The sequence below is a fragment of the Grammomys surdaster genome, unplaced genomic scaffold, assembly GCF_004785775.1.
Source record: "Grammomys surdaster isolate TR1022 unplaced genomic scaffold, NIH_TR_1.0 373, whole genome shotgun sequence".
In the NCBI taxonomy this organism is placed as follows: domain Eukaryota; kingdom Metazoa; phylum Chordata; class Mammalia; order Rodentia; family Muridae; genus Grammomys; species Grammomys surdaster.
The window spans coordinates 218,015-242,755 of NW_021604792.1; the positions used below are offsets into that span (position 1 = coordinate 218,015).

General features: G+C 38.4%; 1 protein-coding gene and 1 pseudogene across 2 annotated transcripts in view; one reads left to right on the forward strand and one right to left on the reverse strand.

Moving 5' to 3' along the window:
* The first annotated feature begins 6,423 nt into the window (after positions 1-6,423).
* LOC114632371 lies at positions 6,424-6,820 on the forward strand (annotated as a pseudogene).
* Positions 6,821-8,528: 1,708 nt separating this feature from the next.
* Slco1c1 (solute carrier organic anion transporter family member 1C1) overlaps positions 8,529-24,741 on the reverse strand; it is a 42,073-nt gene continuing 25,860 nt past the window's right edge. The window contains exons 11-15 of one of the 2 annotated variants that reach the window (XM_028781030.1): positions 20,508-20,673; positions 16,174-16,358; positions 14,871-14,935; positions 11,174-11,288; positions 8,529-9,396 (exon numbers count right to left, since the gene is read on the reverse strand). In XM_028781030.1, coding sequence (XP_028636863.1) covers positions 9,174-9,396; positions 11,174-11,288; positions 14,871-14,935; positions 16,174-16,358; positions 20,508-20,673 — 754 coding nt within the window. In that variant the 3' untranslated portion in view covers positions 8,529-9,173. Of the gene's footprint in view, positions 9,397-11,173; positions 11,292-14,870; positions 14,936-16,173; positions 16,359-20,507; positions 20,674-24,741 lie in introns of both variants that reach the window. The other variant, XM_028781029.1, reaches the window with a different exon arrangement.

The following is a 24,741-nucleotide window of genomic DNA, read 5'->3' on the forward strand; positions in this document are numbered from 1 at the left end:
GATCCCCATCAAAATTCTAACACAATTCTTTACAGAACTTGAAACAACAATACTCCACTTCCTATGGAAAAACAAAAACTTCAGGATAGATAAAATAATCATATACAGTAAAAGAACTTCTGGCGGTATCACCATCCCTAACCCATGTCTGTATACATCTAAGTCAGCTCCTATTTCTTGCTCTCTGCATGCCCCATCCATGACTGCCCTGCTCACTTGCAGCAGCTCCTTGATGAAATAGCATGAACAGAAGTCAGTAGTACGGTATTTTGAGTTCCTAAGTAGCTCGTTGATAAATTTCATATTTGTCTATAATACCTCCTTCTCTTTCTTTGTCTAGGATGTATTAGAAAATTTCATTTTTAAACCACTGATATTGCGTATGGAAAAAAAATAAATGACTTCCAGACTGATATGCTTTAACTTAAGACACAGTGAAGACAGCTATTTGACTACCCCTAATCGCTGGTTCATACTTCAATGAACTAACTTCTGCTTGCGCCACCCACTGGCTTCCTGTTGATGCAGAAGGAAGCTCTCCATGAATAGCAAAGGAAAAGACCTAGGGTAAATTGGTAAGTTGCTCACATATGTTGCTGTGAGAGCAGAGCCTGGGATTAAAAGGAGGATTAATGGTTAGCATAGCAAGGTCTGGATCACTAAGGAGGTTGAAGAAAGTTGTGTACGAGATACTACAGATAAGAGGAGGAATAGGCCTTTGGAACACTTAGAAAAGGTCAATCCCCACCGCTACTTCACATGCATGCCATGAAGCCTTTAAGGAGCATATGCAGGGAGATGGGAGTGGGTGTGCGGGTGGGTGAGCACCCTCATAGAAGCAGGAGCTGGGAGGATGGGACAGGGGGTTTCCGGAGGGAAACCGGGAAAGGGGATTACATTTGAAATATAAATAAATAAAATATCCAATTAAAAATGAAAAAAAAGAGTATATGTAAAGCACTAATGCCCATTCATATATCTTGTCTCTTCAGTCTGTTGGATGGTAGGTAGCCTACAGACATTTGTCCATGTCTTTCCCGAAAAAAGTCACAAAATAAATAGAAATCTGAATTCCATGCTTCTGGCTTCATGGAATTAGATAGCCTCTGTGAATCTCAGCAATCTCGAGAGTAATGTCAGTAGAGATGACGGACATCTCTAACTGTAAGAATCTTCAGAATCGACGACTGCACAAGGGCTGCATAAAATGCCTCACACACAATGATTGTCAATATTCTATGAAAATATTTTTGGAAGGCTGTTACAATAAAATCAAAAAGATAAAATACACTAGAGGGCGCTATAAGACCAAAATAGTCACCTTTTCTTTTTTTTCTTTTCCTTTCTCTTTTTTCTTTCTCTCGTTATTTTTTTAATTGTCGTCTGCTTTAATGCAGATTAGCTTGAGATGGGAACTCACTGTCTAGTAGGAATGACACATATCAGGAGGGATGAAAACTAAAGAACTTTATTGTAGATTTGGGACATTAAAAACAAAAAGCTTCCTCTGTGGAAGGCACAAAAAAGACATGGAAATAGCTAACAGTAGAAAGATCCTCAGAATGACGGTGAAGTCACAGATCGCAGTATCCTTGGGTAGCCTGGCAATTCCTAGGGACTCCGGTATAGTTTTGGATATAGTGAAGGTGAAGTGCAGACCCTATCTTTTGTCAAGTCATAGGAAACCCAGTTTCAGTCTTCGATAATCAACAACTGCATCTGAAGGTGCAAAGTAAAAAGCATCGAGCAGAAATCAGTCCACACAGGCCGGCTCAGGACCAATGATTGCTTTCCAAATGGCTAGAGTTCTTGCAGAGTTTTTAAATGTCTTTGAATAAAGACAAACAGATCTACTTGTCAGGCTTCTGAATCTCTTTCTCTGTCTGTCTTAGAGCCAGAGTGCTCACTGCCTTGCACCTTACTTAGGAGACAGGGTGTGTTTCAGTGGTGTTAGCCTTAGGCAAGAAATAAATCAATGTGTGGGTTTTCAAAGATGTGTTTAATACAAGCCAGACCTGGTCTGGAGCACAGAATAACGGAAACTGGAGATCTACTGATCAGAGATGGGATGCTAGAAAATGCCACTTATTAAAGGATTCCATGTATATGTGCCCCAGGTAACCCTGGTGCTTAACTGGAAATGAAACCCAAAGAAAGTCGTTTTTGTAAAGAGCTACTTTTTCTAAAACTTTGGTGTTAAAAGTTGATTCGTCACCATCTGTGACTTTTATTCAAGAGAAAGCAGATGATTCTGTGACAACGATGACTCCTTGGCCCCAGATCTTTACTCGATGACCACACATCTCCCAGCTTGCATGATTCAGTCAAGCCACTGGGTTTCCGTTGTTTACCTGGCTTTTTACAGTGGGGATAGCCATCCCCTGGTGCTTTGTGAAGCTTTTAGAGAATAAACTGGCAAGGAGGAAGATATTAAGTAGTGGACATTACTACTAAAAAGAGGTTAGCTAATGGGGCAGAGAGGGACACCCTGTTCTAGGCCACTATCATTAGGGAAAGTATCTAATCTAAAAAGGCAGTGATCAAGTTACAGGGAACAGAGAGATCACCAAATCCCTGCCATAGGGGGCTACTTGTAAGTTGTAGGACAAGGGAAGAGGCTTCACAAGAAGACAGTAAGTACAGGTAACCGAGATTTGTAGAGGTAGCTTAGCTCAGGGTGACATTAAACTTAGGATCATGTGAAACATAGTAACAGCAAATTCAATCTGTATATATGCCTTAATTACAGTCATCATGGTCCCTCAGAACCAGTATTTTTCTCAGTTTAGTGAAGCCTAACTTTCAGATGCCGATCTTCAACTCTAATTAATTCATTGTGTCAGTTCTTGGTGGACAGATCAAGAACAGCGTACCAAAGCACCTGATCAGTAATGATAGCACACTATATCTGTCCCTACTTTCTCAATCACCTTCATTGGGCTCCACCTATTCTGGGTTTCACCACTTCTTAAGATTATCAAAGAAAGGACCATTCTTTCAGCATGTCAAATTTGAAGGACACTCCAGATCACCTCCAAACTGTAGTACATATAATACAGATGCTGTTACTGAACACAAAGCACATCTGTGATGTGATGTTTGATAAATATACATTATGTCACTGCTACAGACTGCAGAAGACTGGAGAGTCTGCAAGTGACATTAGTCTTACTCTAGCAGAGGGAGCAGTCAGTAGGTGTCACTCTAAGTAAGTAAACCAAGGAAGTGACAAGAGGGCTAGAGAAATGTCTTAGTGGATAAGAGCACTGATTGCTCTTCCAGGGGACCTGAGTTCAATTTCCATGACTCTCATGTTGGCTCACTATCAACCATTACTCCAGTGGCAAAGAATCTGACATTCTTCTGGGCTTTGCTGGACACCGCACACACATGGTTGCACAGGCATGCATACATTCATAACACACGGGACATGGGAAAAATGTTAAAGAATAGGAATGTGGCAGTCAGAAAAACAAAATAACCTCCTTAGAAGCTTTTGCCTCCAAGGTTTAGAAACGTCACTGAGGCAAAAGACTTCTTATTTCAGATAATTTCATCTGACCCTTAATTAACCTTGTAGAGGTTTCAGTTTGTTTAAACTTTTCTAATTTGGATAAACAAACTAATGTTTTGTGGAGTTATACAGTTGTTGTGTTATTACTGAAGCAACATCACTTAAACCTGGACCACCAAGAACTGCCACAATGAATTAATTAGAGTTGAAGATCGGCATCTGAAAGTTAGGCTTCACTAAATTGAGAAAAATACTGGTTCTGAGGGACCATGATGACTGTAATTAAGGCATATATACAGATTGAATTTAAACCTGGGTTTAAATCTCAGCTCTATCAACTGCTAAAATCTGTTGATTTGGGCCAAATCACACAAAGATCTCCTAGTCTCCATTTCTTTTTCTTTTTTCTTTTTTTAGTCAGTTTCATGTAGCTCAGACTAGCCCAGAACTCAACATGTAGTAGAGGGTTACACATGTGAGCCACCATGTCTAGTTTTCGAAGCTGAGGATCTAACCCAGGGCTTCGTGCATGTTATGTAGACACTACCAACTGAGATACATCTCCAGGCTATCAAGTTCTTCTTGTAAAAATATCAGCAACAAATATCTTGTAAAAATATCAGCCCAGGACACAGATTATAACTTTGATCTTTCAAAGAGAAACTGTCTAAAGCACTCAGCACACATACAGAGCACTTAATGTAACTGTTACAGTCACGGCTGTTCTCCACACTGTAAACAGGAGAGTTCTCAAGCACAGGTCAGCATCAGCACACTTTCCAGTCTCCTTTAAATACAAGAAAAGAGATAATTGATACTTAACCAGAAAAACTTAAATGTTAATAATGGTCCCTGGGGTTCTCCCTGGGGTCTTGATCATTTCTTCTACCTGTTTTTGAGGCCTCGGGACATAGTTTATATCCTGCACCTTGGGGAAATCATTTTATTTGATGTAAATCATTGAGAGTAGAATAGTACCCTTGGCATACCACCTGCTCCATTAGAGAGAATCAGCTATTCACTGAACACACTGGGCACCACTAAGGCCCATGGCTGTAGAACAGAAGAATACTATGGTCCACTGAACATAACCAATTGTGGAGCCTCACATATCAATCAAGTAGAACCCCACATATCAATCAAATAGAATCCTACATATCAATCAAGGCCCTTAAGTTTTGGGGAAGATTTGTGACATCTGAAATGGGGCTTGGTTTAAAAGTGTACTTTGTGTTACACAAAATATCTCCTTACCTTTTATATAAAACATCCAGATTTTTTTCCTAATAAATTCAGACTCCCACTAAATGATGCCTTCCTATGCCATAGAGTTGCGTGCCATAGATGAAATTCTACTGTCTATTGAATTGATGGCTATGTATAAAATCTCGGGGTTTTTTTGTTAACATTTGGTCTTTTTACAAGAGAGACCATTTTTAGTAAATTACTTTTTGAAATTAAAATATAATTACATCTTCTCTTTCCCTTTCCTTTCTCCAGTTCTTCCCACACACACCATTGCTGTCTCTCAAATTCATTGACTCCACTTCTTTAATTGTTGTTACATTTGGAAGATATATATATCTTCCAAATATATATATTTGGAAGAGAGAGAGAGAGAGAGAGAGAGAGAGATTACAAACTTATAAAACAACCTCTTCAGTTTGCATATTACTTGATTTCAAGAATGAACACTTGGTATTAAGTATCAATTTGGGAGCTCTTTTTGTTTGTAGTTCTTTCTTTTAAAGATGGTTTTATTTTTCAAATCATATAAAAATAAATTAATTATGGTTCTCTTGAGAGACGTACCCACAAAGAAGTTATGTGTTAAGGCATTGTTACAAAAAGCTTTGAAAAATGAAGGTGTCATGGGAGCTACAGTGAAAGAGTTGAAATTTTAGTTCATATTTTGAGACAAGTTGGAGAAGGGTACTGACTGCCTCCATTCACTCTTTACCAGAGTCAGATGGATACAAACAATGGCAAAAAGAATTCCTGCTCAGAAGCTGGCAGCAGCCTAGTAGATGTAGGCCTGTTTACCAGAACAAAGCACCATTTCCATTGTCGAAGCCAGCAAAACATAAGGCATTCGGTTATTACTAATTTCAATAAATGACAAACATTGTGTGGTGTGTGTGTGTCCATACATGTGTGCATACATAAGGGGTTTGGGTGCCTACCGAGACCAGAAGAGGGCATCAGATTACCCTACAGCCAGAGTTTCAGGGCCTGTGAACCTGTGGATATGAGGACTGGATAGCACACCTGGCCCCTTAGAGAGCATCAAGAGCTTGCGATTGTTGAACCGTCTCTCCAGACCCAAAATTGCTGTGTTTCTAAAGGACAATTATCTCCCTCATTCTCAGTCTTCCTGTCTTTCCCCATTCATCTTTGCAGAAGTGATACTTAAAGAGAGAGAAAAAGGGCAGCCAAGAGTCATTCTTGAGCCATTTGTTCCTTATGATGGTGAATAAAGCCGACATGTTTTTAACTGATACCATCCTGTTAGACTTCTACTCTATGAGAGATCTCATCCACCTGAACTTCTTGGGAGTGTCATATTCATGTTTTATGTTTATTCTAAAGGTTATTTGGAGTTGTGTATTGGGTCAGGCTGGTATGGTAGAAAGGGCATTTTATGTAGAAATAAATTTCGATCTGACTGTGCTTTCCCCACTGCTGAGCAATTTATGTAACCTCTCTCGCCTTTGCTATACCCTTTATTAAATGGGGATTCTGATATCATGAGCGCTGTGAAGATGAATCAGGTTGTAGTGTGGTTGATGAGTCATAATGATGGCTTCACCATGCTGGCTTTGAAAATGCCATTGGTGGATCATAGGAGTTTTTAAGTGTGTTTGAACCGTTGACTTAGGCCATTTTCTCGGCCCAGAGTCCCCGCAGCAATGGCAAGTAAGTCGCAGGGCATCCAGCAGTTACTGCAGGCAGAATCGGGCAGCCAAGAAGGTATCTGCGGCATGCTAGTGAGATAACAGGAGGCTGAAGCAGGCCAAAGAAGCAACCCAGGCTGAAATTGAACAGTACCGCCTGCAGAGGGAGAAAGAGTTCAAGGCTAAGGAAGCTGCGGCGCTGGGGTCCCATGGCAGTTGTAGCAGTGGGGTGGAAAAACAGTCCCAGGAGAAGATGACCATCCTGTTGATGAACAGGGATGAAGTCCTGGATAACCTCTATGCCTTTGTGTGTGACATCCTGCCAGAAATCCATGAAAACTACAACATAAACGGATTGGAGGCAGAAGCTCCCACTCTGTGGGTTGGCATGAGATCTGCCCCCATAGAATAGGAAATCTCCACAGAGCTCAAGTTCTGGAAGGCATTAAATTATTTCTTTATGCTGTTGTAGGACCCTTCACTTTTTGAGAGTGTCAAATCTAGCTTTTTGTACAGACTTATTATGTACCTGAAGTTTCATCTTCCTACCTTGTGTCTTTAGGGAGTATTTCACGTGTTTTTCTGTGTTTCGGTGCAAGTAATGAGTATCAATGTTGACTTTTCATATTAGTCTAATGGGAAAAAAATTCTTTGAAGAAAGAAAGGGAGTTAATTCTTCCCTTCTACTTTCTTAACGCTTAGGAGCATTATCTATGAAGAAGTAGTAAATAGTTATTTGTAACTCCTATAAAGAAGCAGCCAATCTTATAGTACTCTATCCTGGATAATTTGGGACAATGAATATGCTTGTTCAGGCTGCTGTTAGTGTATCCTAACCCAAACCATTAGATGCTAAGACTCAACTTGTTACATGTTATTTTGTGTGCTCGTAATCATTTAAAAGTAAAACTTTATCTTTCTTCAAAAAGAAAAAGAAAAAAAAAGAAGAAAATGCCATTGATATGTAAGAGTCCTCCTCAATTTCATCCAAGGCACTCCACTGTCTCGCTCACACTGAGTTACCCCAAGTCTTACTTTCTTAGCCCAACTACCTGGTCTTTAGACTGTACAGGGCCTACAGAGGCTGATTTGCTTAGACTGTAAGCTCTTGGGTATGATGCCACTTTACAGGGTTCTCTGGTTTATCTCCACATGTCTTAGAAGGATCAGATCCATGTTTAAGCTGATGGTGAAGAAAGGAAAACATTAGTTGAAGCTTGAAGACTAGAGAGTGAACTGCTAAACTCACTAACTGCAGTTAGAGGGGCACCAGTACCCAGGAAAGGGGATGTCTAAACTAAAGGTTTCCAGTGTGGAGAAATGGGGGACTACCTAGTGGCATCCTTCTAACGTGTATGTTAAGGGTCAGGTAGGCATCTTGCTACCATGCCCATAATACTACTCAATCCAGTCACTTTCTGGGTATAACAACACTGGATATTATTACTCATTGTCAAAGACTTAACTTTTGTGAGGAAAGTTTGTTTTACCTTATAGCTCCCAGGTCACACTCTATCACTGAGGAAATTTAAGGTGGGAACTCAAAGCACAGGCCTGCAGGTAGGAATATTAGAGGCCATGGAGGAGTGCTGTTTACTGCCTTGTTCCTCATAGCTTGCTTAGCCTGCTTTCTTATATAACTCAAGACTAGCTGCTTAGGTGGGATGGACCTTTCTAAATCAAACATTAATCAAGACTTGCCTATAGGCCAACGTTGTGGAGGAACTTCCTCAGTTGAGAATCCCTCTTCCCAAATGATGCTAGCTTCTGTCAAGTGGAGAAAAAAAAACTGACCAGGACAAATGACGACTAGAGCCTACAATCACGACAGGGTCAAAGTGAGCCCTTGGAGGGTCAAAGTCTCTAGCTGGTTTGTATATAAAGTACATATCAACTACATAGTACATATATGGTATACATAAACATTTTATACTACAGATACACGATACAGAAATGCATAGTACCACACATTACAATTTGTAGTATCTATGCTACTATGTCTTTTCCAATGTTATGTTTTTATGGATAATTTAGGGATTTCATATAATCCTCTCTGATCAAGTTTATATCCTAGACCCCTCAGGCCACCCCCCCACCCTTAACTCTTAAATATATTTTATGAATACAACTTACATCTAAGTACAGCCTAAATGCATAGAAATTTGGGAAGCATTTGTTTAAAACTATGTTGATTCACTGAAACCATAAACAATACAGCATGGTGACATTAATTACAGTGTAACCATAGATACTTCTAAAATCACAATGAACATACAGAAATTATTAAAGTAAATTACATATTATTATATGTAAACTAATGAACTGAAATAGTCTCCCAAGACCACCCTGTCATCATTGTTTTTCTGTATCAGTTACTGAATTCTGAGGAGCTAAAACTGAAGATTCTCCTTAGGAACTACTCCAAGTATATTATATTCAAGTGACTCAATACACAGATGATGTGTCATAATCAAATATGGTAGACAGCCTTCCCCAGGAGTACATCCCGCATATCAAGGACACAACTTAGAATGAAGCAGAAAATAAGAAAATAATGAAAAGGAATGTACAATTTTAAAAGTTTTAAAATAAATTTAATTATATCTTTAGAGGTTTATCATCTAATTCTTAGAGTCAAAAACAAAGCAGGCATACCTTTGAAAGCAGAAAGAAATTACACGTTGAAGCCCTTTTGATTATAGTTTTATTCATTTACATGTATGGGATAAAATGACTTCCATGTTTGTTTGTTTCCATGACTTTTTTTAAAGTCGGGTCTCCTTGCCTGGCCAGTACTTGGGCTGCAACCCATGATCCCTTGCAGCACATGTCTCCTTTTTGATGCTTGAAGACATCACTATTTTTTCTCTTGTGGTTATTAAGCTGCTGTGTTTCGAGACACATTTTTTCTTTAAAACAAATAGTACAGCCATGCTTAGGAAGACAGACACTGAGCCCAGGAGCGTGGTTAATCCCAGGTATATGTGTCTAAAAGAGGAGAGAATCTCAGTTATAATTATTGCAGCTACTCAACTTGAAAAAAGCATGAAGGTTCTTACAGTATGAGGATGACTCCTGAAGGACAAAGACTTAAGAGTAGGCCAGTGGCTATGCATGCTGGTGAATGCCTGCCAGCTGTTTGCTAATACAAGGCAATTTCTTAGCAGTATTGTCATTCCTAGTTACTAAAGGATACAATAATTTCCATTTCCTCTGGAAAGAGTCCCTGAAGTTGGATAGCCATCTTCCTGCTTGCTGGGTCAGTCCTATTTAGTCCTGTTGCTGTACTGAGTATAATTTTAAAAGAGCCTCTTTCACTTTCAAACATATCATGGTTTGACTAAGTCATATGGTGACCCTGTCTCAAATATTTCTTCAATACATTGCAAGGAAAAGCTGCAGCAAGCAATTCAAAGAAGGGGTCAGAATTCTTAGTGGAACAGAACAGCCTGATAAAGAACTCGGTGTTCAGTTTCCTCTCTTCCCTACAGTCTCTGCATCACACAACGTCCACATTACAGTGAACACTTAGCTTCACCAAATGAGAGCAGAAACCAAAGTCCACTCCCTGAACTGGCCCTGGTCTTGGACCAAATATCCTTCACACATAACATCAAAGCCTGTTAAATCTATCTTATTTGAGATGGTCTGCCTAATTCACATGCAACTTACTGGCTCGAGACCCAGGGTTTTTTTTTCTCTAAAACAAAGTACTCAGCGTGTAAGTCTTTGAATAAAAGAAGTCCTGCTTTTAAGCCACTGGAGTATGGCTTTAAGCAATAGGGAGATAAAGGTTGGATGAACAGAACTGAATGATACCGTAGTGAGAAAACCACGCTCTCCACCCCAGACACGCTCACCCACACAGAGAAAGCTTTTTACTTTTGTGCATTTCAAGTACTGGGATAATTGAACATCAGCTTGGCAATAAGAGCCGGATGGATTGAGAGCCAAATCCAGATCTTGCCCAGGGGATTAGCGCTGACGTAAATGGTACAGTTTGGCTCAGTTTAAAAAAGAATGGAATTAAACCCAGAATGTGACCTAAATTTAAATGCATCTGAGTTTCAGGGAAAATTTTGCCATTTGTGTGTACACATTTTCAAACCTGTATTCTAGGATTTAATTTCTATCATTTGTTATATATTTGTGCTCATGTATGTATCTGTGTATGTTTCTGTGCCTGTGTGTGTGCGCACATGTGTGGGTGCACATGTTTTATGACCCTGAGTTGCTCACTCTGTAGCCTCAGTTTAGTCTAGAACATATTATTTAGCCCAGGCTGACTAAAAATAAGCATTAGCCCCCTGAAATCTGAGATTACAAGTGTGAGTCATTTTACCTGGCTAATTCTCATCGTTTTTAAAAAATGGTTACTTGGGGCAGGAAGAAATTCCAACAAAGTATAATGATACATATATGTGAAAGTGTTATAATAAAATACATTCATGAAATGCATTACTTTGTATGCTAACTTTGAAAAGTAAGAATGAAATAAAGTAATGATGAAATTCAATCTTAACACTGGGAAATATTTTTTTAATCTAAAATAATAGAACTGCTCACAGTTTTTTGGTTTTTTGGTTTTGTTTTTGTTTTTTTGGTTTTTTTTGGTTTTTTTTTGTTTTTTTGTTTTTTTGTTTTTTTGTTTTTTGGTTGATTTACCTCATAAGCATGGAAAACAGGTAGGTAATTCTAAGTTTCGGGGATGCGGCAGAAAACGAGACATAGGAACACAGAGACACAGGAGTGTTTAACACTGTACCTGAAAGCACGAGAGTCATACAGTCTGCAGGAGCCTCTGCTTCCACATTTTTTAAATCCCCATTTGAGGCATGAAGTGTCAATCAAAACACCAAAGTACACAGGCGCTGGGATTCCTGCTGTAAGAAACAACGAATGATTGCTTCTACGTTTTTGGCCGTGAATAATGACACAGAACCACTTACCTTGAGCCCAGCAATCACTGTTTCAGTGATGAAAAAAACATAATTCTTCAGCAAGACCTCTTTCTATGGCTCAGCGTTTGGTCACAAGCTCTGCACCGGACCCATGCAGTAACTGTCATTAGTTTAGCTGTAGGTGTGTTTCTCCTGGCATATAACACTAACACTCAGAGTGAACACAATTCCCCCCTTGATTTACTCACCCAGTGTACAAGGCTATCAGCCTTCGATGTCACCTTTAAGCCCTCCTCTCAATTTTAAAATCCCAAGCCATAAAATATCTTCCTTAGATATACATTCTCCTCTGTCTACTTCTGCTCTGATGGAAATCTTAAGGAGGGTGTGTATATAGCTCACTGGTAGAGAATTTGTCTAACATACATCAGAGTCCAGGGTTAAATTCCCAGACATCCCACCCTAATAAAAACAATAGCCAATGGTTGTTTTTTGCCAGTTTCCTTAACTCTCTCTACCCTATTTATTATGCAAATAATCTCACAGATAATTGCCCAAGATATTTGTTCCAAGACCAAACATGACATGTCTGGCCTCATCTGAAGTCATATTCATTGCCTTATATTTCAGATGCCAGCTTCACTGAACTTTTTACAGAGATTAACATGCTCCACCCTCTTGCCTAAAGCCTTGAGTAGCTTTTTTATCTGAAGCAGATGTCATTTTCTTGCCTCCTCCTTTTGAATGTGCACATACCCTTTGTATCTCACGTTAAATGATTCCCTTCAGAAAAAGCCATTCCAATGACCTAACCTGCATTCGTTCTGCTCAGCACCCCACAGCTCTCCTCCCTTCCACAAGCCCTTAGTGCTCTGAGAACAGCCTGTGTCATTGTGCATTCTAAGGAAACCAAGCAATGCAGCCACAGGACAGGCGCAGGACGTTTGTCTGTCTTACTTGTGCTAAAGCACTAATCACTTCTCAGTAACTGATTATTGAGGATACCACCCTTCTTAAGGACAGAAGATAAATTCTCACCATCAAATTTCAACAAAAGTACTCCGGAAGGATGAAAATGTGTTCACAGCTTCACTTCTATCTTATATGTTGCAAACAAATGGTATTAAAATATGGTTTGCATAAGGTTGTTTGTTTGTTTGTTTTCCTTTGAGTAGCTAACATTTTTACAACTAATAAAGGAGGGTTTATTTTGGCTCTCGGTTCATGGTATTTGAATCAACCATGGTGGGGAAAGCATGTCCGTGAGTAGGGACATGTTTGGAAAATAGATATAAGCAGAAAGCAGAGAAAACTCAGGCTACAAGTTGCCAAGTTATAGACTTCAACCTATCCTGCCTCCACTGCTGCCCAATTAGAGATCGCCTCCTGCTAGACCAACCTTCTAAAGGTACCCCAAGTTTCTAAATGGTGACAACAGCTTGGAATCTGACAAAACCTAGAGAGCACACTTCATATTCAAACCACAAAAACCACAGCATATAGTTATAAAAAAATAATTTACTCTTACTAAAGCCATCCTAATGTGTATATACCATCCAAACAGCCCTCTGATAAAATATTTCCTACCTAAAATTCCATTGAATTTTTGGCCTGAGTGTGGTAGTGCATACCTTTAATCCCAGCACTTGGAAAACAGAGGCAGGCAGGTCTTTGTGAGTTCAAGGCCAGCCTGATCTACAGAGTGATTTCCAGGACAGCTAAGGCTACACAAAGAAAAACTGTTTCAAGGGGAAAAAGCCACTAAGTTTTATAAATAGTCACTATACAGCGGACTTAATATAGAATCATTTACAGCCATTTCAGCATCAGGTAAAACATATGCCAGAAATGAAATAATAACTTCACATCACCTCACAGGTCATTTATTCATGAGAAATGACCTTTATTGTGGGATAACTATGCTCCTCAATTTTACCAAGAGGCCATTATCCAGTGATGGTCTACACTAATGTCAGGTCTTCCTGACAGAATGGGCAAACTGACAAAGAGCACTGGTGTTGAAGTAAATCTCCATCCCAAATAAGCCCGATCAAAGAAAACACAACTCAATAATTATGACTAAAAAATGCATGCCTAGATTGGGCAGAATTACCACTACACTACTCTATTCTCCATCTATGAAATTCCTTATAACTTGTGGTTTTTCCAGGCCACGTGCTTCTTCTCCAGTGTCCTTCCACCTCTTCCTCCTCCATGGTAGTCCTCTCTCTCCTCCTCTCTCCCAAAGTTGTCCACTTCACCTCCCCTTCTACTGCCCAAATCACCAGCTTTAGCCTTTATTTTACAAATTAAGGTGGACAGAAGGTTCACAAGAAGTCACCTGTGTACTGATTCACTCCTCATCTGCAGCCCCTCACAGGAAAGCAAAATTAGCATCAAAATACAAGATCAGGGCTATCCACAACACACGTGTCCAGTTCGCACATAAAATAGTTTATTAGCTGCTTACCAAAAACAATCAGGTAAATGAAAAAGAAGGACCATCCATAAGATGATCACACTTGCCTAACTAGAATAGGGAAGGATTGTTAGAGGCTAAATGCAGTATGGTGTTCTCCATTCACTGGATTGAAAGTACAGAAGTAGATGGCATCTCTACAGTGAATTAAATTTGAGTGTATAATATATAGAAGATAGAGAGGCACACCTATATCAATTTTTTTGACTGTGGCAATGCATTGTGGTCATACAAAGTGATGACATTTGCACTTGCAGAACTGCACAAGCTGTGGTCCTTAAGCAGCCTAAGTATCAGGAGTCTATTACTCACTTGACATTTAAACTGTAGTAAATTCAACTTAGAGAAAGCATTAAAGAAACCAGACCTGTTTAATACATGAGTCTATTTCATTCAAGAGAAGGAAAACGACTGATGTCTTTTCACCAGGAATATTTCTGTGGATGATGTCTAACAACCTGGTGATCTTTCTCCTAGTCTATGGAACCAGCCTTCCTCCATACCCTCAAATCCCAAGCATTGTTTAGGCCCTCATCGCTTGGTCTCTCAGGGAATGAAACCATTCCTTATGAAACAGCATGCTCTATCAATAGAATATCCTCATGCATATTACAAAGCCTTTCTTCTCACGTCCTTACCTTGTGGGCTCTTTATCAGTAGACAGAACACATTCTTATTGTAAAGGTCAGAGTTGCTTTGTTACATTGCAAGGGAGTTTCCATGTAACTATTGCTGAAGCTTTGTTGTGATAATTGTCATGTAGAGACTTTTTCCCCAAAGTTTTACTGTACTTAAGTGTCTAAGAAATATAAACTGCAAGGTCAGACTCCAGAAGATTCTGATCCAGCACCTGCTAAAGTGGAGCTGACCACAGTTTTATTTTTCACTTCATGCAGATCATACCCTGTCAGCTGTGATGCTTGCAGAGCCCCTGACAATAAACCAAAATAAACACACACACACCACACACACACGCACACGCACACGCACACGCACACGCACACGCACACGCACACGCACACGCACACACCGCAATATTGAGAAAAGCAGGAGAAAAAAAATGTTCTTTTGATTATACTTACCAAGAACTCTTACTGCTAAGGTATAAATACCCAGAGCAAAAGACTTAAGTTGTGGTTGAATGCACCTAAAATTTAAAAAAGCACTATTTTAAAAATATGGCCTGAGAGATTTCTCAGAAGTTAAAGCAGTTGCCATATAACTATAAAGCCCAGAGTTTAGATAGAGAGAAGGCTTGGAAACCAGGCTGCAATTCCAGCCTCAGAAAGCAGAGACAAGTAATGAGAAGTAATCATTAAAGGAAGATGTCACTAAGATTAAGCTTGTTGATAAGTTCTAACTTGGAGATACTGCCTCAGTGAATGAGGTTGAGGGACCCTGAAGGGCACTTGAGATTACCAATATCAATCTAGTGGCTCATGTGTGCATGCCACATAGATGTTCACTATACACATGTACTCATATAACACACAAACACACACACATTTCATATAATCTTTATCTGGTCACGATGCTTATCTGATCATTATTCTTTAAGATTCATATATTTTATTTTAAAAAGTGATACAAAGATTAAAATTTTCTTATTTTTAAACACACATGATTTTAAGCTTAATTCCTATTTTAATCGTTCTTAAAACCCTATACCTCAATTAAAATATGCAAAGGAGTGCAGATTTCATAGTCCAATATATAAAATTGTTTTAAGTCATTCAAATAATATTTATAGATCAGAACCCTCAGTTGATTTAAAAGTATCACAGCAAATTCCTGTCTTAGTAGGAATATGCAGAAAATAATAGCCTATAGATCAAAATGAGCAGTTCAAAACACTTTAAGATATAGCATATCTTTAAGGTATCTCACAAATTTTTATTGATAGATGCATATTTAATCTAAGGTACATTTTATCTCTGTTAGTTAATACTGTCACCAACAGCAGAAGACTGGACATGATGTTTACTGAAAAAAAACCTCAATAATGTAACTTTTAACCTTGATCTAGATCAAGGGTTTGTAAACATGTTGAATTAAGAAAACTCTACTCAGCCATATTTTTATTTAGAAATGTAAAGTGGGGTCATCTGACAGTGGAAGCAGGGGATGGGTCAATTATTTCACAAAGTTATCAAGAAACATGGCTCCACAGAGAAGATATAGATAGATGATAGATAGATAGATGATAGATTATAGATAGATGATAGATACATACATACATACATACTTACATAGATGATAAATAGATATCATATATATGTTATATAATATATAACTAATATAGGTAGATAGATAGATAGATAGATAGATAGATAGATAGATAGATAGATAGATAGTGAAGTTGGAGTGAGGATACTTGACACTTACCTCAAGAGTAATATATATCCAGGTATGCCACCTAGAGACAATGTATATGATGTGATGACTGAAATTACAAGGAAATACAGAAACATTTGGGAACATCCGTTATCTTTCTGACACCTGCCCATCACGCCTGACCAGTTTCCTGATTTAGGAGCTGCATATCCCACACAAGTGCAGTTAGAAAATATCTGTAACACAGTAAAGAAAAAATTCACTTACTGAGGTATATCTAATTAAAACAGAAGTTACATATTTATTTTTAAATACTGTTAGTATAGTATATATGTATTATATGAGCAATGGGGAAATGCTTTTTAGTGTATTGACATATATTAAGATAGAGTATCCCATTGTTCAAATAGTGACTAAACCTAGAGAAGATTTCTCAATAAATTCTAAGGTTTTCACATAAATCTTGCTTCCTTCACTCTCACTTTCATCCTTTCTTTTCTTTCTTTGGGAAAACACACATATGTTGTATACAGTGCTGGCTTCCTGTCATTTGTCCTTATTTACCCCTTTCACCTCCCACCCCACCCTGCTCTGGCCTCTCCTCCCTTTCCACTATTTTTTATGCTTTTATTGTGCAATGGTCATTTTGTGCTCAACCCACTTTCTCTCTTACCAACCAATCTGCTTTCTACATAGAATGCAAATGAATGTTCAAAGCTGGGGGGCAAATTCTCTCGCTGTTCTCAACACTGCCATTAGTGTTCATTACATTGATTATCATTACTTGTAAGGATTCCAAATCACTGCTGTGAATCAACCGTTCTCTATCCCTTCCATTCTCTCTCTATAGCTCCAGGATCCTACTCTGATCTCATTAGTCATCAGTCTTCCCTCTTGCTCTGCCTTGGTTACACAAATGGTTGTCAAAATGGCAATTTTTCAGGTCTGTTTTGTCCTAGAAAACCCTTCACTTAACACAATAAATTCACCCATGTGTCATGGTCTTGCTGCTCCTCACTCAGGAAGGTTTCCAATTGTTTGGTTGGCTTTCCTCTGTCTGCTCAGAAACTTCATTGGAGAGAATTTCCATGACCTCCCCTTGTAAACCACACTCATACCTCTATCCTTTCACCCTAACTCCATTCCTGCAATTATGTATAGGGATGTTGTGGGAAATATTTTAAAAGTTCAGAAAGTTCTGCCACTATTCTTAGCTACTCTCTGCCCACAGTCCCGCCACCTCTAGGCTAGCCTCTGTGTGGTGGTCTTCCCAGCAACCCAGTAAATCAAAACTCTAGAAGCTTATAATTAATCAGTCAGATTTATATATCAATAAATTCTCAATTCACAAGATGACCACACAATAATTTCAGAGCCAATTGATAAGGATACAAGCTGCCTACCTAGATTAGACAAGTTATCCTAATTATTCTATCTTGATATAATATTATAGCTACCTGTGGCTGTTTAAAGCCACAGAGAATCAGAATCAACCTGTTATTCCTCCATCTTGCTTCCTTTTCTTCTCCTGTGTTGCTCCCTGTCTATGAAATTTTTATCCCTGCCTCCCTTTTCCCTGTACAATCACAGGCTTCCTGTTATAATAATAGTTAAATCGGACAGAGAAAATTCCACTACATAAGGCTACTTATCTTTACAGTTCATCTCTTTACTAAAATACAACCTCTATGAAAGTAGGACTACCCCATCTTGTCACTATTGTACATCCAGACCATAAAATTAACTTTATTGTTCTGTGTCAGAAGCCAACAAGCTAATAAATACCAGGTGATCTTCCTGAAATGTGTCTGCTTTAGATTAGTAAATAATTCATGGCAGATTTGTTTCAATAGGCAAGGACCAGGAAAAAATCATCTTAGGATAGATTCCTGCTATTAATATGCTTTTCCTGTTATTATTAAACATATATAACATTTACTAGGTATTAGCCTACCCTTTTGAGCAGATCTCTGCAGAACTACAAAGATGTACTATCTTCTAGTGATGCTATACAGTCAAATCAATGACTTTTTAATCCTTAACTATGATCCTATAATAATTCCTAAAATTATATCAGCATTTATTAAGCTCTTTTACAGTAGGTCTCCTATTTGTCCATTCTGATAGTCAAAGCTGCAATGAGAACTCTGCCAATTTCAAAGTGACACCAGTTAATTGCTTCTACTACTCAAATAACATTCCAAAGACGAAAAACCCATAACTAAAGGTCATAAAAAGAAAACTACAATTTATTATAGGTTTGGGGGACAGAATATAAAATATTGACTGGGTTTATCTATACAAAATTTCACTTATAACTTAGTTATGGTTTTTAACTTTCCATGAATCTATAGAGCTGTGACAGATGATGAATGTTTAGCCAGATAATTGCTCCTAATGGATATGCATGTAAACATTCTCTGTTGTAAACTTCTTATTCAATTTATGATTTGAATTTATGTGTTAACTTGTAATGAACTTTTTACCATGTGATCATGTATTCTGAAAGATATATAAGCACTGAGACAAAGAGAGGATTGCAAACTTCCCTTGTCCCACTTAGGATCATTATGATCATTCTGCTCTTTCCTAGAGAGCTTTCATAGGAAACTTTTTACAGCTTAGAAATAAATGTTAAATCCACTTTTCAAAGTGTCCTTTTTGTTTTATCCTGAGACTTGAACTAGCATCCTGAAAGTTAGAGCCCTGGCAAACCCTGTGGAGATAGAACAAAGGCTACCTTACTTACTCTCCTGCTGCTAGGCTACAGGTGTTAATCACCTAAGCCAGCAGTCCATTAACGCTCAAAATTAGCAAGAAAGATTTTAGGACTTTTTAAAAAGTGATTATCAACATTCAGTATAGTTAGAAAGTTAGAACATCCAGAGGCCATCAGTCTTTAAAGCCACACCAGAGTCCTACTTTGTGTCACGTTTCAACTGGTTCCAGGCCGGGAGGCTCCTGGAAGTTCTAATAAAATATTTTTGGTCCTAATCCATCTTGTTTTATTGTTGTTATTTGTTCCTGCATCTCACTGTCATCTGGAATGCCCTCAATATGTTTGGATAAGCATTCATAACTTAGCAACAAGAGTATTTAAATATATATGTATTGTTCAATTTTTTCAGAAGATAGTCCTTCACAGATGGCTTCAGTTATGCACTGAACATCTATTCTCTGTTTCCTCATTGAAGTATCAAGCTTCTGTGTAATCATATTTGGAGGTAAGGCCCTTAGGAAGTCATGAGGATACAGTCTTCAGGAATTAGTGTCCAACAAGAAGAAACCACTTAAAGGTTTTTTTGAAGTAGAAACTTAAGGATTCTTTGGAAAGTGTTGGATGCTGTTTTGCTGGGACAAAAATGCAAAGGAGTGTTTTCCTGAAGCAGACACTAGTGAAAGGATTCCTACTAAAGCAAGCAAGTGAAAGGACATATGATAAAGGATTCTTATCTTCACTAATGATACGCATGTATTGGTCCACCTTACATTGCATAGTTGAGCTTCATCTGTTGGGACTCCATAAAGAGAAACACACCAAAAACTTCTGGTGGTGTGCTGTGGCTTCTTGCTGCTTTCTCAGACTCAGGCTGATTGGCAGAGTCATATCAGCTGAGAAAGACTCATGTGCTAAGGCAAGACAAGTATTGAGGAAAGACCCATGGAGGACACATGATGTTTGGAGGGAGTATAAATAAGTCTGAATAAACAGTGACAGAGACTGGATAAACACAAAGACTGGGCAATAAATTGAACCTCATTTCTATAACTGTACAGAGTAAATTCTTACAGTTTAAGCCATTCATTTCAAATACATATGTAATTACACCTAATCAGACTGAGCAAACTTCCTATCTAGAGTTCTGCCTCCTCTACTCTATAGAAGCTCTGTAGCCCAGACCATCTGCTTCTCATTATCAAGCAGAGCTGCCTTAGAACCATCAACTTCCCTGGGATCAGTTCCTGGGCTTCTGAATCTCTATCTCTAAATACAGGCCTCTTACCTTCCTATATTTGTGTTGTGCCTAAAACCTTTTCTGTCTACTGGCCTTGAGCTTCAACTCAGGAGACACCAATCCTAAAGCAGACTTTAAAAATGAAATGTTCTTGTGTTTGGGACTTTATTATACTGGGTTAATACTTTTTACCATAAAATGGGAGTTGTGGAGTAAACATTTATGAAAGTTGTTACACCTGTTTGATGACTAATTCTTTCAACCGAAGATCCACAAGAATGATTTAAATTCTTTATATTTATATACAGGAACAAGGGTAGGGTCAGAACCAGAGCTTTCACCTGGGTGACTTCCTGAGCCTCAAATGGAGCTACATGGGACTACCTACTAGTCATTTCACAAGCAGACATGTTAAGAGATATTTCTTACAATGTTCTTTCCACTCCGGCTGGAGGATTGACAGCCAGCAAGACAGGCCGACACATAGGTTATCCCATTGTCCCCACACATGGGCTCCCATTTTGAGTCTGAACATTTACATCTTGAGTTGCAATCTGAAAAGAGAGCTCGTTCATGATAAGAGACAGGTTTGGTTCTGAAAAGAAATGTAACAGTATAAAATATTACCTCTTAGCAAGCCAGATCTTAGTTTTAAAAATATCAATGCTCTTGGGTCATATAAATATTATGATATTGGCAGTCAAAATACAATTATTGTGTTAAAGACCTCAGCATCTAAGTGGTAAAAATGAGCCAACTGTTAAATGTCTTTCCCTTAAATGGTACCTCGATATTGCAATGGGTTTATCCATTCTAATCATGTCCGTGGCTTAGTGTAAAGGTCATATTAAAATCTCCTTCTTCTAGGTTCCTTTAATGAATTTTTGGGCAGTGGTGGGTCTGTCCATGGTTATAAGACAGAAAAGTATAATTCTATGTCTATTTATGATATTACACATGCTGACTTTTGTAATTGTGTGGACATTGGTATGATGGGTGTTATTTGTAGGAATAAATGAAAACAGTTAAAAGTGAACACCTTTCTTACATTCATTGTGACAGCATTGCTACTTGCATATGTGTCTCCAATACTGCATCATGCATCTTTTGTCTCCATCCTCTCCCCATGTACAGAGATCATCGGCATCCTACATCATCTTTGTTCATACGGTTTTCCATTATTCAGTGAGTTATCAACTCATTTAGTCACAAATACTTATTGGAACTCACTGAAGTGCTAGCTTTGTGAGGATAGAGAATGTTTATAAATCTTAAAAAGCAATATTTACTCTCCAAGTGTTGGTATTCTTGAATTGTGTTTACTTTTTCTCTGAATTCTCCACAGGGCACTCAACCAAGGGAGTGTTATTTTGGCTTCATGCTAAGTGTTATGCCCATAGAGCTCTCATAATTCTGTATCCTCCCTCATTTTATGTTTTCTGTTAATCTCTCATCTTGCTGAATTTTTTATGCAGATATTTTGGAGACTGAAATTAACAAACAATATACTGAAATGTACACTTAGTGGAGGCTAGTTCAGTTTTTTTATGTATTCCTATGATGCTGGTGTCAAATACAATACTTAGGACAAAGTAGACTAAAAAATGTGGTCTATAGGAACTGAATCAGGATCTTGTTATGTAGTCTTTGTGAGTTTTGAACTCTCAGACCACCTGCTTAAGCCTCCCTAGTCCTAGTATTTGAAATCATGCTCCACCACATTCATCCAAAGATGGTATTTAGAGAAAGAAGCAATGCTGTGTGCCCTTGCTTCTAGTGAATATTTCCTATATTATTATAAGGGTAATTTCTTAATCTAGGTAACAGTCCATCTAACTGGGCTGCTGTGGATTGGGTCATCTCAATAAACCCAAACAGAACAAAAGGGCACTTGACTAGGTCTCAGGGATTTCCACTGGAAGCATTTAATCTCCTCTTCCAGAAAATATTGACTGCTGGCTGAGATGATTGGTCACATCTGCATTAACTAATATTTTTGAAATCCAAGCATCAGGCCTCTAGAGGTCCTGTGAGATGAAAGTCCCAGGTGATCTGATCGAACCTCCAACAAAACTTGATGGAGGCCACCCACTCCCTTGCATATCAAGAAAGCCAGATTAGGGAAAGAACTTACTAGCACTCACACCATTTGTCTGTGACAAACTTGGGAGTGAACCCCTCCCAGGCCTCTTGTATCCAAGTTCTTGTGCTCATATCAGGATTATACTCCTAACTGAAAAAGAAATATTCCCCTAGTTGTCATATCTCAAGCTTGTCGATAGAGAACTTTTCTGGTGTCTAGAATCAAAATAACCTTTACAAACAAAGCAATCCCTGGGGAGCATTTTACATAAAATTAATTAGTTTACATTGCTGAGGATATGTTTACTCTGCCATCTATGGTGGCAGACTTTAATTATAGACATATCATATGGAAGATTTGTCTGAGAGTAGAGTTGTAGCTTAAATTTTTAATTGTATGAAGAGTTTCAGTAAGCACATCAGAGTGTTTATCCTTCAATGGGACTTGTCTTTTGGAGAGCTGTGCTGAAAGGACAGAGGCTCCCTAGTGGTGTTGCCTGACTTCTGTTGCTTTCAATAGTGCAGCTATTCTCAAAGGGTAAATCTATGCCATTGTGGGGGATGTTGTCAAAGTGTGGAAAGCAGTTTTGAAAGAGAAGTTCAGAATGAACCAAATAATGGCAGCATGATTGTAATTCAGCTTCAGTCTCTCAAGGTGACTGCCGAAGAGGCTAGTACTCAATGGATACATTATCTTTTATTTCTCTAAAACATTTCATCTTTTATCATGGAAGTGCTCAAAACATGAACCTCAAAAATTCACAGCTGTTGTCTATGTATTTCCTTTTGCCTTAGAAACAGCATGATGTAGAAAGATGTAAACTCTGAGTCATGCCTGTGCTCAAGGTCGAGTTCTGCCTTTGATAGACGCCAAGTTTGAGAAGCGAACAGACTTTTAAAAACTCACTCACTTCAAAGATGGTTAGCAAAAAACTAACTTGTATAGGAGTAGAAAGGGCATCCATTAGAAAATGACAACTATTATGTTTTACAAATTGAAAAATACAAATGATTCCACTATGCTAGTCTATATAATGAATATGAAAGGTACAGCCAAAAATGCCACAGGGCTTCTATTCTCTGCAGAACCTTCTACCAATTCATAGTCACCATTGACATTTTTCTTATTCATTGCTGACCACAGCAGACTCTTCAGCCTCACAACCTTGGTAGTCATACTTTTTTTTTAATTCTTTTTAACTTTATATTCACAAAGTTTTCATTTTAGATGAAAGAAATTATAGTGTGTGCTCAGTTAAAAGGAGAAGAAGCTATTTTGGTAAAGAAAATGGAGGCTAGAATGTAGAGACAGGCAGAGGAACAGGAAACGGGGAGCTGTGGAGACGAAGAGGCAGGTGATGAGCTGCAGAATAGTGGAGAGATACAGAAAAGGTAAAATGTCCCCTACAAACGTATGTGCTTCAATACTTGACTCTTCCACTAAGTGGAGGTCTTTTGGAAAGCTGTGGAAGCTTTAGGAGGTGGGGTCTGTAGGTTACTGGGTCAGAAGGCCTTCCTTGAGGTTTGTAGCACAGACTTCCTTGCTGATCTATCACAGCCTCCTATCCTAGTTGATGTGTGCGAAAGCAATTCCATGCACCCACAAAGATATGGGGTCACCTGCTGCTGTGCTATCCTTGCCATGATGGACTGTATATGCCCCACAAAGCCCAAGTAAACACTTCCCTTTTTAAGGTGTTTTTATCAGGCACTTGGTCACAAGGATTGAAAACAAGAAAATAACTAATACAAGAGGATGTGCAGAGTCTGCCTTTCTGCCTCTGCATGGCTTCCAGAGCTTTCTGGAAATTTTAATCTGGAACATCTCTGGCACATGGTAGAGGTTCACATCTGTAGATGAACAGTGTTGAAATAGCTAAAAGGATGCAGATGCTCCCTCTGGTGCAGTGATAGGAAGAACTCTTATATGGAATGATGAAATGGGTCCTGCAAGATCCAGGCTTGCATTAAGAAAGAAACTAAAAATGGTATAATCAAATCACTGACCATATTCATGATAGCATAGGAATGATACCAACAACAGGAAATGTAAACTATTCATGTTCTCTGGACTCAGTGCTAAAGAACAGTTAAAGACAGCTGCAATGAGATACCATTTTCCCCCAAACTCTTGCAGTGATTTTAACACAGAAGAGACTAGGAAGAATGTTCTAGAGACCAATCTAGATAATTAGGAGTTCAGAGGGGAAAGGGGGGCACTTCTTTCAACTATTTTAGATAAATACTAATCAGTTTCATGTATATGACATTATTTAGGTCTTCCATAATCTTAATAGATAGTTATTATTTTTTAAGTTAAGAAAGTTATAGCCATATTGGTTCATCCCGTTAACCATCACTTCACTAAGAACTCATGGTCAGTATTTCCATGATTACAATGTTTCATTTGTGAGATTACTTTTATAATGTAAGCTGCAGATTTAGCAATTTTTATATTTCTATAAGACAATCAAATTCAAATTTGTAAGAAGTAACAAGTTTGAGTGACAATAACAGATTATGAGTTTTAAGTTGTGTCAGCTATTCCATTAAAAAAATCACTTCCTATAATTATGAGACT